Source organism: Octopus bimaculoides, chromosome 24 (assembly GCF_046866305.1).
Source record: "Octopus bimaculoides isolate indiv1 chromosome 24, ASM4686630v1, whole genome shotgun sequence".
Lineage (NCBI taxonomy): Eukaryota > Metazoa > Mollusca > Cephalopoda > Octopoda > Octopodidae > Octopus > Octopus bimaculoides.
This window is the reverse complement of record NC_142951.1, coordinates 20,647,446-20,665,438: the sequence shown is the minus strand read 5'-3', so window position 1 is coordinate 20,665,438 and position 17,993 is coordinate 20,647,446. Positions and strand designations below refer to the sequence as shown.

The 17,993-nt window shown below is 35.9% G+C and overlaps 1 protein-coding gene across 12 annotated transcripts in view; it reads right to left on the bottom strand.

Annotated features, from left to right (window-relative positions):
• Positions 1-570: 570 nt before the first annotated feature.
• Positions 571-17,993, bottom strand: part of LOC106874417 (uncharacterized) — a 397,411-nt gene continuing 379,988 nt past the window's right edge. For all 12 annotated transcript variants that reach the window (XM_089341509.1, XM_089341511.1, XM_089341513.1 and 9 more), the window contains 5 exons: positions 15,550-15,807; positions 12,963-13,136; positions 11,446-11,561; positions 6,314-6,428; positions 571-1,341 (listed from right to left, as the gene is read on the bottom strand). In XM_089341509.1, coding sequence (XP_089197635.1) covers positions 1,057-1,341; positions 6,314-6,428; positions 11,446-11,561; positions 12,963-13,136; positions 15,550-15,807 — 948 coding nt within the window. In that variant the 3' untranslated portion in view covers positions 571-1,056. The remainder of the gene's footprint in view (positions 1,342-6,313; positions 6,429-11,445; positions 11,562-12,962; positions 13,137-15,549; positions 15,808-17,993) is intronic.

Genomic DNA, 17,993 nt, shown 5'->3' with positions numbered 1-17,993 from the left:
AATTCATATATATATATATATATATATGAATACACACACACATGCACATATACATGCAAATATTCTTTTAATCATAATCACTTCATAATATATATATATGTAAAAAAAAAAAAAGAAACCATCTATGTTATCATAGAAATGTCTTATTATTATTATTATTATTATTATTATGTCAAGAATGGTATTTCAGTCTTGATAGAAATTCAAATAAGTAGAATAATTTTCCATAAGCAGGGAAAATATTTTTTTTTAAATGTTATAATTATCATTGTTGCTGCTGCTGCTGCTGTGTAATGAAGACAACCCCCACCCACCCAACCGACCCATCTCCCCTCTCAACAAATTCAAAATAGCAATCACGCAGACATTGTTTGTTTCAGAAATTCTTCTCCTCCTCCTCCTACTACACCTCCTGCTACCGTCTTGCACCCACCTTTTCATTCGCTCAGAACCTCTTTTTATAAAGTGATATAGCACATAACTATTATAATTGACTGTGTTCATGTGTGTGAGTGGTTGATTTTAGTTCATTATGTTTTTTTTTTTATCTTCTAGCTTTCTTTTACATAGTTTTTATTTTTTTCATCGTGGAATCAAAATGGAAAAGTCACACACATACACACGTCCACATGTACGTGTTTCCTTTCAAGACAGTATAAGGGGAGACCACTCCAATTACACTCCTACCAGAAGTTGCTGGTAATTCAACAGTCGTATATATTTATATATATATATATATTTTCATTTTACATACATTAGCTTATAGCGTATGCATGTAAATGCATATATATGTATATGCATTTGTGTGTGTATGTGTAAAACGTAGGTGTATACACTCCAAATATTGCAAATGAATATTTTTTTTTTATATATATATATACCCCCCCCCCCACTTTCCTTCCCTCATTATTTATATATTTTCAAGGAGGGGGAAATTCTTATATTTATTTTATTTAATTATTTAAATATCAGATCTCAAAGAGAAACGAATTGACACAAACTTCTTTAAAATTCTCCAACCCCCTCCCCAACCATCAATAATCCCTAAATTCTTTATTAATCCATCATCTTTGTCCCGGCAAAGAGTTTGCTGAAGCAGGGGTGACAGTAGGGTTTCTCGTTTTGTTCCTTAAAGGTGACGTTGTTCAGTTGTTTACGACAGAAGGCACACGTGAAATGCTTTGGGTGAAACTTGCGACCCATTGCTATGATGCTCGGCCCAGTAATTGGCTGCTGGCAATCGGAACACAGGGAACCTCGTTTAGCATGGTAATGCTGTTCGCAGTATGGCAGGCCATCATGGTCGAAGAAACTTGTATTTCCGAAGGGCACCTGGCATTGCTGCAATAATAATAATAATAATAATAATAATAATAATAAAATTAATAATAATAATAATAATAATAATAATAATAATAATAATAATAATAATAATAATAATAATAATAATAAGGCTTTCGACAGTGTTCCCCACACGTGGATTCTGGAAACACTAGCCATAAACAAGGTGGCACCAATTATCATAAAATACATAGAGCACTCAATGAACAAATGGCAGACAGTGCTACAGCTCCAAACAAAAGAGGGACTTGTGAAAACGAAAGCCATCCCCATTACAAGAGGAATATTCCAGGGAGACACGCTCTCTCCACTCCTGTTCTGCCTGGCACTCACACCTTTAACCGAATTGCTAAATAGAACTGGATGCGGTTATAAATGCTACAGAAAAACAGTCTATATATGGATGACCTAAAATTATATGCAAAAAACGACAAAGAGCTAGAAACACTACTACAGACAGTACACGGCTTTACCAAGGAAATAGATATGAAATTCGGATTAGAAAAATGTGCCAAAGCAACCCTGAAAAGAGGAAAATTAGTTAAAAGTAGCAATATAACACTAGATAAAGCCAATGAAATAAGAGAACTAGACGAAAGCCAACCATATAAGTATTTAGGAGTCAATGAACTAGATAGGATACAACATACACAAATGAAAGAAAAAATAAAGAAAGAGTACTATAGACGAGTTAGATCAATACTAAAAACAGCTCAATGCTAAAAACAAGATAATGGGTATCAACACTTTAGCTGTCCCAGTTATAAGCTACAGCTACAACATCCTTAACTGGACACTAAACGAACTATGTAAAATAGACAGGAAAACAAGAAAAATAATGACAGGATATAGGATGCACCACCCAAAATCTGACATAGAAAGGCTATATATACAACGCACAGAAGGTGGCAGGGGTCTTATACAGCTAGAAATCTATTATAAAATAACCACCATAGGACTGCAAAAATACCTACTCCAGAAGCAAGGGAAGCTAATACAAATAGCCACAAAACACGAGCAAAACAAAAAACTGTTTTCAGTATTTAAGGAAGCTGACAAATACAAACAAGAAATCAATCTACCTAACAAATACGAAGAAGAAGAAGAAGAAACAACAAAAGCTATAAAACAAATGAAATCCAAACTAAAACTAGAACAGCAACGGACCATGATAAAACGATGGCAAGAAAAGCCCCTACATGGTAAATACTGGGCTAAACTAAATACGAAAGAAATAGACAGAGAAAAATCCCAGCAATGGCTGAGAAGCTCAGGACTCAAAGCAGAGACTGAAGGATTTTTAATTGCTGCACAAGACCAGAGCCTCCCCACCAGAAATTACCAAAAACACATAATGAAAAGAAATATAACAAGTAACTGTAGAATATGTGGAGATGGACAAGAAACAATAAATCATATTATCTCTGGCTGCCCAGTCCTGGCTAAGAAGGAATATATTCACAGACACGACAGAGCTGGGACCTATATACACTGGAAGCTATGCCAACACTATGGAATAACAACGGAAAAAGGATGGTATAAACACACGCCAGAAAAGGTCACAGAAAACGAGAAAGCAACCATACTCTGGGATATGCCAATACACACAGATAGAGAAATTAAGGCAAATAGACCAGATATAGTTGTCAAAGATCATGAAGAAAAAAAATGCTTTCTAATTGATGTATCAATACCAGCAGATGACAACGTTTCTTGAAAAGAAATGGAAAAACTTTCAAAATACAAAGACCTGGAAATAGAGATAACTCGAATGTGGAGTCTAAAAACAGAAACAATTCCTATCATAGTAGGTGTCTTAGGTATAATAAAAAAAATATTCAGACAAATACATAACAAAAACACCAGGACTTACAAATATATATAACATACAGAAAATTGCACTACTGGGTACTGCACACATTCTACGCAAAACACTTTCAATACAGTAAACATAAGAGCACCACAGCAAACCACAGCACATACCCAAGGCGCACAGAGCTGCGCTCGGTAGTGAAGTGAAAGCACGTTATAAAAATAAAACTACTGAACAATAATAATAATATTCACTGGGTAATATGCAAAAACCTGGACTTGCCCCCATGATAAAAACTGGTGGGAACACAAACCACCCCCAGTACTTGAAAATGATCACATTGCACTCCTCTGGAACTTCACCATTCAAACTGACAGAAAGATAGACGCAAATAGGCCAGACATCATACTGAAAGACTTCAGACAAAAATCATGCCTCCTCATTGATATGACTGTCCCAATTGATATAAACGTATCTGTCAAGACCTACCAAAAACTGAGCAAATATAAAGATCTTGAAATAGAAATTAGCAAAATGTGGAATCTGAAGACGAAAACAATACCTATTGTCATAGGTGCCCTGGGAATGACAGCGAAACGGGCTGATTACTACCTAGCTCAGATGCCAGGAAGCCCCAAAATGGCTGAAGTTCAAAAGATAGTGCTCATGGGAACTGCCCATATCCTACGTAAAATACTGTCTATGTGATCTCAAATTTTAAAGCAAACACAATTTTCTTATGGTTTCTTAAACATTCACTAGAACAAAACTGTACAAATCCAAATATATGGTACCCTAGGCATAACACCTACATGAACTTCTAACTTGTTGTCTCTTGAGGTCTCTGGGTGAGACTTGGATCCAACTTGTACAAATGCAAAACAAAAGTCAAACATAAAATAATAATAATAATAATAATAATAATAATAATAATAATAATAATAATAATAATCCTTTCTATTATAGGCATTAGGAATGGATTTTTGTGGGGAGGGGGACAATCAATCACATCGACCCCAGTACTTGGCTGGTACTTAATTTATCGACATCGAAAGGATGAAAGACAAAGTCGACCTCAGCAGAATTTGAACTTAGAACATAGCAACAGACGAAATACCACTAAACATTTCACCCGGCACGCTAACAATTCTGCCATCTTGCCACCATAAGAATAATAATAAATCAAACATAACAATAATAGATAAGGAAAAATGAAGTTGCTTACTAATTGATTCACCATATCCATTTAATGCCAGGATTGTCAAGAAAGAGGACAAAAAATAAAAAAAATACAAACCCTTAAAATTGAAAATTGAAATGGCAACATTGAAATATGAAAACTGTAAAGGTTGTGCCTATAATAAGTGGTGCATTGGAAACTGCAAGTGAAAATATAGACAAATGATTGATGGAGATTAGAATACAATGTCCCACAGAGCTTCTACAGAAAGTTTGCTTCTTTAGGGACAGGAAATATTATCAGTGGGGTTCTAAGCACTTAAAAGACTATTGAAATCTTGTGAATACCTAAGCTAATCACATAAATTCCACCAAAAATAAGAATGAAACTGAGTCAAACCAATCATAATGATGGTTTCAAATTTTAGCACAAGGTCAACAACTTCGGAGGAGGAAAGTTGGTTACATTGACCTCAGTGCTTAACTGGTACTTATTTTATTAATCCTGACCATGTGAAATTCAAAGTTAACCACAGTGGGATTTGAACTCAGAACATAAAGACAGATGAAAAGCTGATAAGCATTTTGTGTGGCATGCTAAAAATTCTGTCACCTCACCACCCTAATACTAATGATAACCCTTTCTACTAAAGATACAAGGCTTGAAATTTTGCAGGGAGGGAAGTAGTCAATTATATCAACCCCAGTGTTTCACTGGTACTTAATTTATCAATCCCAAAAGGATGAAAGAATAAGTCGACTTCAGTGAAACTTGAATGTAGCAACGGATGAAATGCCGCTAAGCATTTTGCTTGGTGTGCTAACAATTCTGCCATCTCATCACCATAAGAGTACAATAATAATAATAATCCTTTCTACTATAGGTACAAGGACTGAAATTTTGGGGGAGGGGGCCAGTTGATTAGATTGACCCCAGTATTTCACTGGTACTTAATTTATCAACCCTGAAACTTTTGTTGAGATATGTTAAGTTTATTGAGACAACGTGACTTGCAGAAAATATCAATCCTATTCTTTTGGTAGATATTTAACAAGCATTACTGGAATAAACATGGAATTTAATTTTGTGGTGAATGGGTAAATAATTGTCTCTAGCAGAGGCATAAGGCCTGAAATTGAAGGGGATGAAGAAGTCGATTAAATCAATCCCAGTACCTGACTGGTCCTTTATTTTAGGCAACCACAGAAAGGTGATAGCTGATGGCAATTATAAATAGCAGAGACTTTAAAACAGTGAAATTTCTAGTGGCTGAAGTGCTAGAAAGAGCATGAATAGTCCCTGTTAAGACAGGATGAGGTGGGGACCGAGTAACCCTACATTTTCTTTACTTGTACAGCCACTCATTTTATTGTTCCACCTTTGTTCATATGTGCGTGTACATATGTATTTGTGCATAGATATGCATATGTACATATATGTATGTGTATGTTATTTGTGTGAGTGTGTATGTATGTATATATATATATATATATATATATATATATATATATATATAATATAAACATACGTTTATACACTCATACAAAGATACATACATACATTTCCATTACCTTTCCATTTTTTAATGTCCACTTTCCATGCTGGCATGAGTTGGATAGTTTGACCAGAGCTGGCATGCTGGAGAGCTCACCAGGTTCCAGTTTGAGTTGGCTTGGTTTCTATGGCTGGATGCCTTTCTTAATGGCATGTGTGAGTGTGTATACAATTGTTGCCTATAACCGCATGTCAAGTTGTCTCTCAGCATATATACTTGCATAAAACTATATAATTAAACTATACAAGAAACATTTTCTGATATAAAAGAAAGGAAGAAAAAGAAAGAAAATAAAAACAGGTGAGATGAGAGAGAGAGAGAGAAAGAGAGATAGAGAGAGAAAGAGAGATAGAGAGAGAGAGTGGAAGATGAGACAAAGAAGGGGGAAGTAAAGAGAAGAAAAAGATAAACACTATATATTTACCCAACAAACAAAACAATCAGGATGCCAGTGTCTATTAAGAGCAGAGATGTAACTGTCTTTGATTGGTTGAGCACATCCTCCACATTTTGGAGCAAACATCTTCAAAAAGTCTTCCCTGAAACATATATGGATTTAGGCATATTCAGATGTGTTTGTATGTGTGTGTCTATATATTTATATATGTGTGTGTGTGTGTGTGTAAAAATGAAATGTCCAATTTTCTTATGCATCAAGTTTGACAGTCGTCAACTCTAATGTTTTATCCTGATAATTCTTTGTTTTACAACACTGAAGTGTTACATCATCACTTTTCAAAATGCAATTCATGGTGTCTGATTATATTGTGAGTTTTCTCTTGTAAATCAATTTTTGTGAACCCATGGATAGATGAAAAATTAATGTTGCTTAAGAATATGAGTTCTGTCATGGAACCAATGTAACCCAGACAGCTAGAAACCTCAATGTGCTTGGTGAAGATGTGGTGGATGAGCACACTGTACGGCAATGGTTTGAGAAGTTCTGGTCTGGTGACTTTACTCTTGAAAATCAGCCCAATGGTAGAGCTGAGACCAAGGTGGGTAATGATGAGATGGAAACTGTAGTGGAAGCGGATACGTCTCAAACTATGTGTGAGTTAGCAACAAGGTTTGATGTTTCGATTCCAATTGTATTGGACCATCTGAAACAAATCAGCAAGGTAAAGAAACTGGACAGGTGGGTACCACATGAACTGAACGAGCATTAAATGACACCTCGTCTTGAACCTTGTTCTTTGCTGTCACAGCATAAAAGCCAACCATTTTTGCATCGTATTATTACATGTGATGAAAAATGCATTCTTTTCAACAATAGCAAGTGTTCTGCATGGTGGTTGGATAGAGACAAAGAGACAAAAACAACCCACAAAAAAATATTCACCAAAAAAAGCTAATGGTGTCTCTTTGGTGGTCCAGCACTGGTGTCATCCACTACAGCTTCATGAGACCTGGTAAGTCAATTACAGCGGATGTATACATCAACCAAGTGGATGAAATGATGACTGAACTTGCAATTAAACAACCAAGATTGGTCAATAAAGACAGGCCAATTCTCTTGCAAGACAATGTTCGACCATATGTTGTACAAAGAATGCTACTCGAGTTACAGGAACTGAACTTGGAAGTACTCTGTCATCCACCATATTCACCAGGCCTTGCACCAACTGACTATCATATTTTCCAGGCATTAGACAACTTTTTGCAAGGAAAAAACTTCAAATCTGAAGATACAAAACCAGCCTTTTGTGATTTCATCACCTCTTGCTCTCCAAGCTGATAAAATGGCTAAATTGTGTTGATAATTTAGGTGCATACTTTGATTAACTGCATTGCTTTTTGTTGAGATAAAGTAAAATAAACATTCAGTGCAAAATCGGACATTTCATTCTTAATGACCTGATATATAAATATTTGTACGTATGTGTATGTGTTTATGTATGTGTGTGTGTATATATATATATATATATATATATATATATGCGAGTAAAAATAAATACAAAAAAGGGGGTTTTTTTGTATGATTGTGTATAGAGGAATATATTATTTTGTTTAAAAGAGTTCCAACACTGTCTGTTTTTTATGTTTTATTTATATTCCTGCAGAACCAATGTGGGGTATAGAATATGGAATATACAATATATAATATAAAATAAAATAAAATAAAAATGGATGGCACCATGAAGTAAAGTATTGAATGTAGATGAAATATTGAGTGTTCAATATAAAGGATCAAATATATAAATATAAGTATATAAAGGCGACTCGAGTTTCAGGGCTATTTCCCTTCGTCATGGCCGGTATGACAGACTTTAACAGACTGTCTGTTAAAGTCTGTCATACCGGCCATGACGAAGGGAAATAGCCCTGAAACTCGAGTCGCCTTTATATATTTATATTTATATATTTATATATTTGATCCTTTATATTGAACACTCAATATTTCATCTACATTCAATACTTTCTTTCATGGTGCCATCCATTTTTATTTTATTTTATTTTATATTATATATTGTATATTATATTATATATTGTATATTCTATACCCCACATTAGTTCTGCAGGAATATAAATAAAACATAAAAACAGACAATGTTGGAACTATTTTAAACAAAATATATATATATATATATATATATATATATATATATATATATATATATATGCATATAATATTTGTGCATGTGTATGTATCCTATCAGCCTAATGATAAAGAAACAACAACTAACCATATACTATTAACATATTTAATTATTTTCTTAATTAACATTTACTTCTAACAATTCAGGGCAAACATTTTTTAGTTCCCATGTTACATGTTCAGTCTTTTTCCACTATTCAACACTTGTAGGAGACAATTAGCAAAATAATTTTCTTCAATGTATCATCTTTATCATTATAATCGTCATTAGTTGTCATCGTTTTTACATCAACTTTTCATGCTGGTTTGGCTTGGATGAATTGTCACAGTCTAAGACATTTCTTATTCAGATTTACTGAGCACCTACATGGATTGGAGGACTGCATCCCAATCAGATTTCATTAAACCTTACTGGGCAGGAATGTGAGTACACTCATATCCATGCATTTGCCTTTGATAACTGAAAACAGGTGACGGCTGGTGACAGGAAGGGCATCTGACAGGATTTGAAGTGTCCAAGGATTGCATCAAGCTCCAGTGTCTGCCTTAGCATGGCTTTATGGCTGGATGCCCTTACTAATGCCAACCACTTTACAGTATGGACATCTTCAAAAAGTGTTCCCTAAAATATGTGTACGCTATGGACACATAAAAGGTGCAGCAATATCAAAGGAAGGTTAATCGGGAAGATAGTTTTTGTGTGTGGCAGAAAGCAGATTCCATCACATGCCAGTGGGAGAAACTAGAAGTAGTTAATAGCTTCCGCTACCTTGGTGACCAAGTCTCTAGTGGGGGTGGTTGCTCTGAGAGTGTAGCGGCTAGAATAGGAATAGCCTTGACAAAGTTCAGGAAGCTCCTATCTCTGCTGGCAACTAAGGGCCTCTCACTCAAGATGAAAGGTAGACTGTATGATGCATGTGTGCGAACTGCCATGCTACACAGCAATGAAACATGATCCATGACTGCTGAGGATATGCATAGGCTTGAAAGAAATGAAGCTAGTATGCTTCACTGAATGTGTAATGTCAGTGTGCATACATAGTGTAAGTGCCCTGAGAGAAAAGTTGGGCATAAGAAACATCAAATGCTTCTTATGTGCAAGAGAGACGACTGCACTGGTATGATCATGTGTTATGTATGGATGAGGACAGCTGTGTGAGGAAGTGCCATTCCCTAACTGTGGAAGGAACCTATGGAAGAGGTAGACCGAGGAAGACATGGGATGAGGTGGTGAAGCATGACCTTCGAACATTGGGCCTCACAGAGGTAATGACAAAAGACCGAGACCTTTGGAGATATGCTGTGATTGAGAAGACCAGGCAACTAAAGTGAGATCACAGCCATGCATGTCTGGCCCAGTTAAGAGTAACCCTGATGCATCAGGCAATATGACATGCTTGAAAAGACCTGTTGGTTCAAGTAGTACCCCGACTGGCTCCCATGCCAGTGGTACGTAAAAAGCACCATCTGAATGTGGCAGATGTTAGCAGCCCCTGACTGGCCCGTGCAGGTGGCATGTAAAAAGCACGATCCGAACGTGATTGTTGCCAAGCCCACCTGACTGGCTCCTGTGCTGGTGGCACGTAAAAAGCATCCACTACACTCTCAGAGTGGTTGGCATTAGGAAGGGCATCCAGCTGTAGAAACACTGCCAGATCAGATTGGAGCCTGGTGCAGCCATCTGGCTCACCAGTCCTCAGTCAAACCATCCAACCCATGCCAACATAGAAAATGGATGTTAAACGATGATGATGTATCCATAGATATATCTTTTATTTTTTGTATTACTTGTTTCAGTCAGTAGACTATGGCCATGCTGGGGCACTGCCTTGAAGGATTTTAGTTGAACAAATTTACTCCAGTACCTTTTCCTTTTAAAGTTTGGTGCTTATTCTATTGGTCTCTTTTGCCGAGCCACTAACTTACAGGGACGTCAACACACCAACACTGGTTGTCAAGTGGTGATGGGGACAAACACAGACACAAAAACACATATACACACAGCTGTATATATTTCCATTTTCCAAATCCCCTCACAGGTTGTGGTTGGGCTGAAACTATAGAAGTAGACACTTGGGACTGAACCTGAAATCATGTGATCATGAAACCAAATTTCTTGCCACGCACACACACACATGTATATATATATATATATGTATATATGTATATATTGGTGAAGGCACATGGCTTAGTGGTTAGGGTGTCACACTCACAACTGCAAGATCATGATTTCGATTCCCAGACCAGGCGTTAAATTGTGTTCTTGAACAAAACAATTTTATATTGCTCTCTGCTACTCTTTTACTTGTTTCAGTCATTTAACTGTGGCCATGCTGGAGCACCGCCTTTAGTTGAGCAAACCAACCCCAGGATTTATTCTTTGTAAGCCTAGTACTTATTCTATCGGTCTGTTTTGCCAAACCGCTAAGTTAGAGGGACATAAACACACCAGCATTGGTTGTCAAGCGATGTTGGGGGGACAAACATAGACACACACACACATATATATATATATATATATATATATATATATATACAACGGACTTCTTTCAGTTTTCGTCTGCCAAATCCACTCACAAGGCTTTGGTTGACCCAAGGCTATAGTAGAAGACACTTGCCCAAGGTGCCACACAGTGGGACTGAACCCGGAACCATGTGGTTCGTAAGTAAGCTACTTACCACACAGCCACTCCTATACCTTTGCTCTGCAAACATTGTCATCTGACATGTGACACATCATGTACAGATAATGTCAATTTGATGGAGGGAGTGGGCTTATGTGAACACAGACATTTTAATCACTGTAAACAAATCATTTCTGATGGCAGAAAAGGGAGTCCGTGATATATTTTTTAATGTATAAATGTGTGTGTGTGTGTGTGTGTATTTATTTATTTATATGTATGTATGTATGTTTTTATGTGTTTATATACATATTTAAATAAGGTTCTACTGACCTACAATATGCCTGGCCGTCTCTTTCATGGAATCCTTCATCACCAAAGTTTCGTCCACAAAGACCACAAAAGAAATGTTCAGGGTGCCATGTTTTATCTAAGGCAGTGACACATTTCTAGAAAAGAAAAAGGGAAAGGAAACACTTCTAATTAAATACAGCACAGAGGGGACATAATTCAAAAATACATTAACAAACATGATAACGAGCATTTGTAGGGGAGTGTGTAATACAGTTTGAAGATATTACAAAGGGGTTTTTTTTCCATTTAAATTATAAAGTTTTAAAATATATAATAGAATCTATTAAATGATATTGAAAAAATGCTTTTTTTTATTTACACCTTGATTGTGTAAATAATAGGATATTAAAGGCTTCTATGAAGGTCAGTTGTGAGTTCACCCATGCTTGCATGGGTTAGACAGAACTTCTACGGCTGGATGCCCTTTCTGTCACCAAACCTTAACTGTTTCCAAGCAAGATAATATTATTCCATGACCAGATATATTTTCATCAAACATTGAAAAGGAGGTGATAGCTGTTTATTACTATGCTATGAGGTCACACACACAGAGTGCACCGAGGCGTAAAATCTATGCTAAAGCAGACACTGGAGCTTGGAAATAATCTGACTTCTCAGCTCTTGTCAAACAAGTTCAACCCATGCCAGCATGGAAAACATCTGCTAAATGATGATGATGATGATAATATGATGGGCTTCATTCAGTTTCCATCAACTAAATCCACCCACAAAGCTTTGATCAGCTCAAGTGTATTAAGTAAATAAAATGCATGTTGTTTTATCTACCTAGAACTTTAGAAAGCTTCCCAAGTACTTGTAACTTAACAAAGTACATTACCTAGTAACTTTACCTAATACTTAGGAAATGTTCTTAGTACTTTAGTAACATTCCTTTAATACTTTATTATTTTCAAAATTAATTGAAAAAAAGGCAGTGTATTTCAAAAGAAATATAGTAACAAAAGGGATAAACATTTAGTATTCAGATTACTCTGTCAAATGCAATGCTTATTTATTCACATTGCTTGCAATTAATCATGCATTGTCTCGTAGCTTTGAGATTTCAATGATGTGATTTTTAGAATGCCATTGTAGGATAGGTGTGAGAGACCAGATCGAGCCAGTTTGAACATAAAACATGTAGAATATTGTGGTCACATATGGGTGGTTTAAATGCTAAAGTGTTACATAGTTCATATTTAGATAAAATACACTCTCGGAGTGGTTGGCGTTAGGAAGGGCATCCAACTGTAGAAACTCTGCCAAATCAGATTGGAGCCTGGTGCAGCCTTCTGGCTTGCCAGTCCTCAGTCAAATCGTCCAACCCATGCTAGCATGGAAAGTGGACATTAAACAATGATGATGATGATATAATAATTTTACATAAAGGATGTTTTGCTGTGTTCCAAACCCTCCACTGAGCCCTTCTCAATAATAACAACAGCAACAACAAAAATTACAACAGCAACAAGTAGATAAACAAATGCAGATCTTACATCAACAATTGGCCCATTGCAGTAAGCACAACGAGGGGCAAACAGGCTGTGGTAGTCCTTCTCACAGTAAGCTTTATTGTCACGTTCATAGAAACTCATAGTCCCCAAAGTCATATTGCAATGAGCACAGGTGAAATGCTCCACATGCCACACCTTACCCAAGGCTGTTATCATCTACAAAAATAAATGAAAACAAACATGTTAAACAAACAAAACAAAATTAAAACAATATTATACACACACACACACACATGCATATATATATTAACCAATGTATGTACATAGATGTTTTATTTTGATGGAGATATACACAATATTTGAAATTTCTGGTGAATTCTATTTGCAGAGTAATTACACATCAAAACAGAAGACTGGAAAAATTTGTTATAATTATTATTTTTGAATTCTCATCTGAAGAATTATGGACAAAATATTCTATACATATTTTTTCTACATGTATAACTTTTTAACTCCTATCCTGTAATGAAATATGTGGAAAGGAATTATATTATATATATATATATATATATATATATATATATATATATATATATATATATATATATATACATATAAAATAATGGTTAGTATTTAATAGGTCGTATGGTATACACCTGGTAGTTTGCAGGTAAAGCATGTTCACTGGTTCAGTGTTCGTTGAGTATGTAATTAATGAGAGTGACAGAAGATGGAAGATATGAGAATCTTTATTGATCACTACAATCGTTTTGACCCATCTAGCGTTAATTCCTCGTGGGTGGAATACTGCACAACTAGTTTAGGTGTATCCCTCGGTGTGCGTGTGTGTGTGTGTGTATAGTGCACCATATATGACACACAGGATGAAAATTAATTTGGCTTAGATACAAGCATCAGTTGTATAAAAAATCATTTATGATGGCACAGGAGTGGCTGTGTGGTAAGTAGCTTGCTTACCAACCACATGGTTCTGGGTTCAGTCCCACTGTGTGGCACCTTGGGCAAGTGTCTTCTACTATAGCCTTGGGCCGACCAAAGCCTTGTGAGTGGATTTGGTAGATGGAAACTGAAAGAAGCCCATCGTATATATATATATATATATATATATTATTTTGCTTAAAAGAGTTCCAACACTGTCTGTTTTTTATGTTTTATTTATATTCCTGCAGAACTAATGTGGGGTATAGAATATGGAATATACAATATACAATATAAAATAAAATAAAATAAAAATGGATGGCACCATGAAAGAAAGTATTGAATGTAGATGAAATATTGAGTGTTCAATATAAAGGATCAAATATATAAATATATAAATATAAATATATATATATAAAGGCGACTCGAGTTTCAGGGCTATTTCCCTTCGTCATGGCCGGTATGACAGACTTTAACAGACTGTAATAAGTTGGCTGGTTTTCTGTCTTTTATACCAATTCCTTTGGACGGCAGCAGTAGGTGTTTGGCTATTTTTAGAAATGATGATATTTTAATTTCTTGTTTTGTGTGGGTTGTAGGGATAAGATTTTTAAACCCCAGTAGGTGTTTGGCTGTTCTTAGAAATGATGCCAAATCTATTTATAGAAAGGTTTAAAAATCTTATCCCTACAACCCACACAAAACAAGAAATTAAAATATCATCATTTCTAAAAATAGCCAAACACCTACTGCTGCCGTCCAAAGGAATTGGTATAAAAGACAGAAAACCAGCCAACTTATTACAGTCTGTTAAAGTCTGTCATACCGGCCATGACGAAGGGAAATAGCCCTGAAACTCGAGTCGCCTTTATATATATATATTTATATTTATATATTTATATATTTGATCCTTTATATTGAACACTCAATATTTCATCTACATTCAATACTTTCTTTCATGGTGCCATCCATTTTTATTTTATTTAATTTTATATTGTATATTGTATATTCCATATTCTATACCCCACATTAGTTCTGCAGGAATATAAATAAAACATAAAAAACAGACAGTGTTGGAACTCTTTTAAGCAAAATAATATATTCCTCTATACACAATCATACAAAAAACCCCCACCTTTTTTGTATTTATCTTTACTCGCATATATATATATATATATATGTATGTATGTATGTATGTATGTATATGTTTGTGTGTCTTTGTTGACAACCGATGCTGGTGTGTTTACATCCCTGTCACTTAGCAGTTTGGCAAGAGAAACCGATAGAATAAGTACTAGGCTTACAAAGAATAAGTCCTGGGGTCAATTTGCTTGACTAAAGGCAGTGCTTCAGCATGGCCACAGTCAAATGACCAAAACGAATAAAAGAATGTGCTCTGTGGATCACATATGATACCCATGTTTTTATTGTGTGCAATACATTCTGTGATCATAGAGTACCCACCAGCTAAAACCAAATTAACCTCCAATAACTAAAAGTATGAAAACAAATATGAATGTTAAGGGCAAAATTATGACAAAGGGTTAAAAGGCAATAGGATAGGAGAATGGAAGTAGAGGAAAGGGACAACAAAATTTATCAAGTACTTCTTGGTAAATGATGTACCCTGCCCAATGTGGATGTACTGCAACAATTGAAAATAGTAAGTAAAAAGACAGCAACTCCTTACCTGACTGACGACAGGTTTGTTACATGCAGCACACAGGCCCTTGGTTTTGGTGCTCACCCCTTGTCTGTTCATATCGGACTGCAAACTGCCCAGCATACTGTCCAGCTGGTCACCTTTTGCAGTCACACTGGTGGCACTCATTGAGGAAGTGGCTGCAGATGTTGTCCCTGCACTCTCATTTCGGAGCTTATGTGGTCTAGCATATGCTGGGTCACCACCGGCAACCTGCTGGGCCACAGAATTGTCACGGTTTGACACCTGAAAATATAAGATATAAAGGCATTAGCATGTGTGTGTGTGTGTTGTGGGTAAGTGCCATTTACAATAATCCCAAGCTGAGAGTCTTATGAATGGATTATGGAATTAGAAATCCCTTACTTGAAAAGCAGGTAAGGGTTAGCAAAAAGAAGGGCATCCAGCTATAAAACAATAAGTTTGTTCTTTTTTTAATGACAATTTTACTGGATTCTAGTGATTATCTCCCTTTCTCATTTGGCGCTGGTCTTTAATTACCATTTAGTAATTACGAAACATCCTTTAGAGTTGGAGATGATTTTAATAAGCCAGGAATTTATGCTGTATGGTATTTGATATACCTGTATTTATCTGCTGTTCAAATACATACCACTGACCACTCAAAGTTATTTCTCTTAGCTCAATTTCATTTAAATTATGCAAATAAGCTAGACCATAAATGTGTTCTTCTCCATTTTGTATAAATCTATGTCTCTTGGTCACAGGAGATAAAGTTGGACAATTGTTGTGCTGATAAAAGCTACTGAGCTAGAAATGCATGTCCATGGCTGTCCCCATACCTCCACACAAGAAGCCTATCCCCTTCATTAATGGCATGTCAGTTTTGGAGAATCCTTGATTCTTGTGATTATCTCCCTTTTCAAATGGAGCTGGTCTTAAATGCCATTTTCAAATTATGATACATCTACTGGAGACAGAGATAATTCTAATAAATCATGAATTTATGTTGTATGGTATTTAATATACCTGTATTTGTCTATAAAACAATGCAACAATAATATACTCATCTAACCCTTGATAGCAAAGAAAAATGAACATAACAACAACCAAATGATATATGTTTCAAACCATCACATAACAATATTACCATTCTAATGAACAATTTACAAAATAATATCATTCAGTATAAAGTTTAACTCTAATTTATATTCTTTCAAGGAACAGGTTAGGTATGGAGGGTACACACTGTCAGCAGCCTGTAACCCAACCACCATTTATTGATGATTCCATACTCTTGGTGAATGATACCTTTGTGCCACTCAGGTGACAACCCTCCAACTCATCCTGTCCTCCAGGGTTTTCCCTATACAACTTGCCTTATAGGCACTCAAGATAATTCCTCAGAGAAGTGAACTTGTTGGGTCTGTTTGGGTAGTTTTTCTGGTGAAGGTTTTATGAGGTTGAGTGCAAATCCAACCTCAATCTCTTTTAGTCACCTTTCATGACAACACAGAGGACACATTATGGATTTCCAGATGTATCAGCAGTAAAACAGTCCATTTCTATTTTATAGCTGTGGCCAGTATCCATGGACAGGCTTAATAAATCAAACTCCAAGGTTAAAACACAAATGGAACTCATGTATGTGTGTGTGTGTACTAGTTTAAAACCATCCTATCGGGCAGCTTTTAAGCTATCTCCTGGGGCATGGGGGCTTTTCATTGGACCTTGGGCACAAAAATGACACTTCATGCATTAAGTACATATTAAATTTTATTAAACTTCAACAATATTTTTCAAGCAATGAACAATTTTCATCAAAACAATGATATAATTTGTTGACTTGGAACTTATTGCAAACCTGCATGATAAACATTTCTTTTTGTCTTCCTATTCAGGGGTCAGTAAAATTTTTTTCTGTCCCCACAATCGCCACCACAACTGGCATACACACACCATTCAGACTTCTCATGCTACTACCATCAAGACCTTTGACTTCACTGGCTTCCTCTTCACCACCATCACCACTGTCTTTCACATTGTTTACTATCACCATTGTCCCTGACTTCTTCATACTATCACCCCATTACCATCACAATTGTCAATCTACTACCATCTCTATGTCTACTATTACTCTCACCCCAACATGAGGAATAGTAGGAGTGTCACTGAATAGTGAGAGGGGGAGTCAAAGTGTTACACACTGACACACAGAAATTAGTTTTTGCATTTATTATATTAGATATATATAATTCACAGGTGTGGGTGTGTGGTAAGAAGTTTGCTTTCAAACCACATGGTTCCAGGTTTAGTTGGGCTGACAAAAAAGCTTTGTCAGTGGATTTGGTAGACAGAAACTGAAAAAAGCCTGCCATATATATATGAGTGTGTGTGTCTGTTTGTCCCCCACACCTTGATAATCTGTGTAGGTGTGTTATGTTCCTATAACTTAGCAGTTTGACATAGAA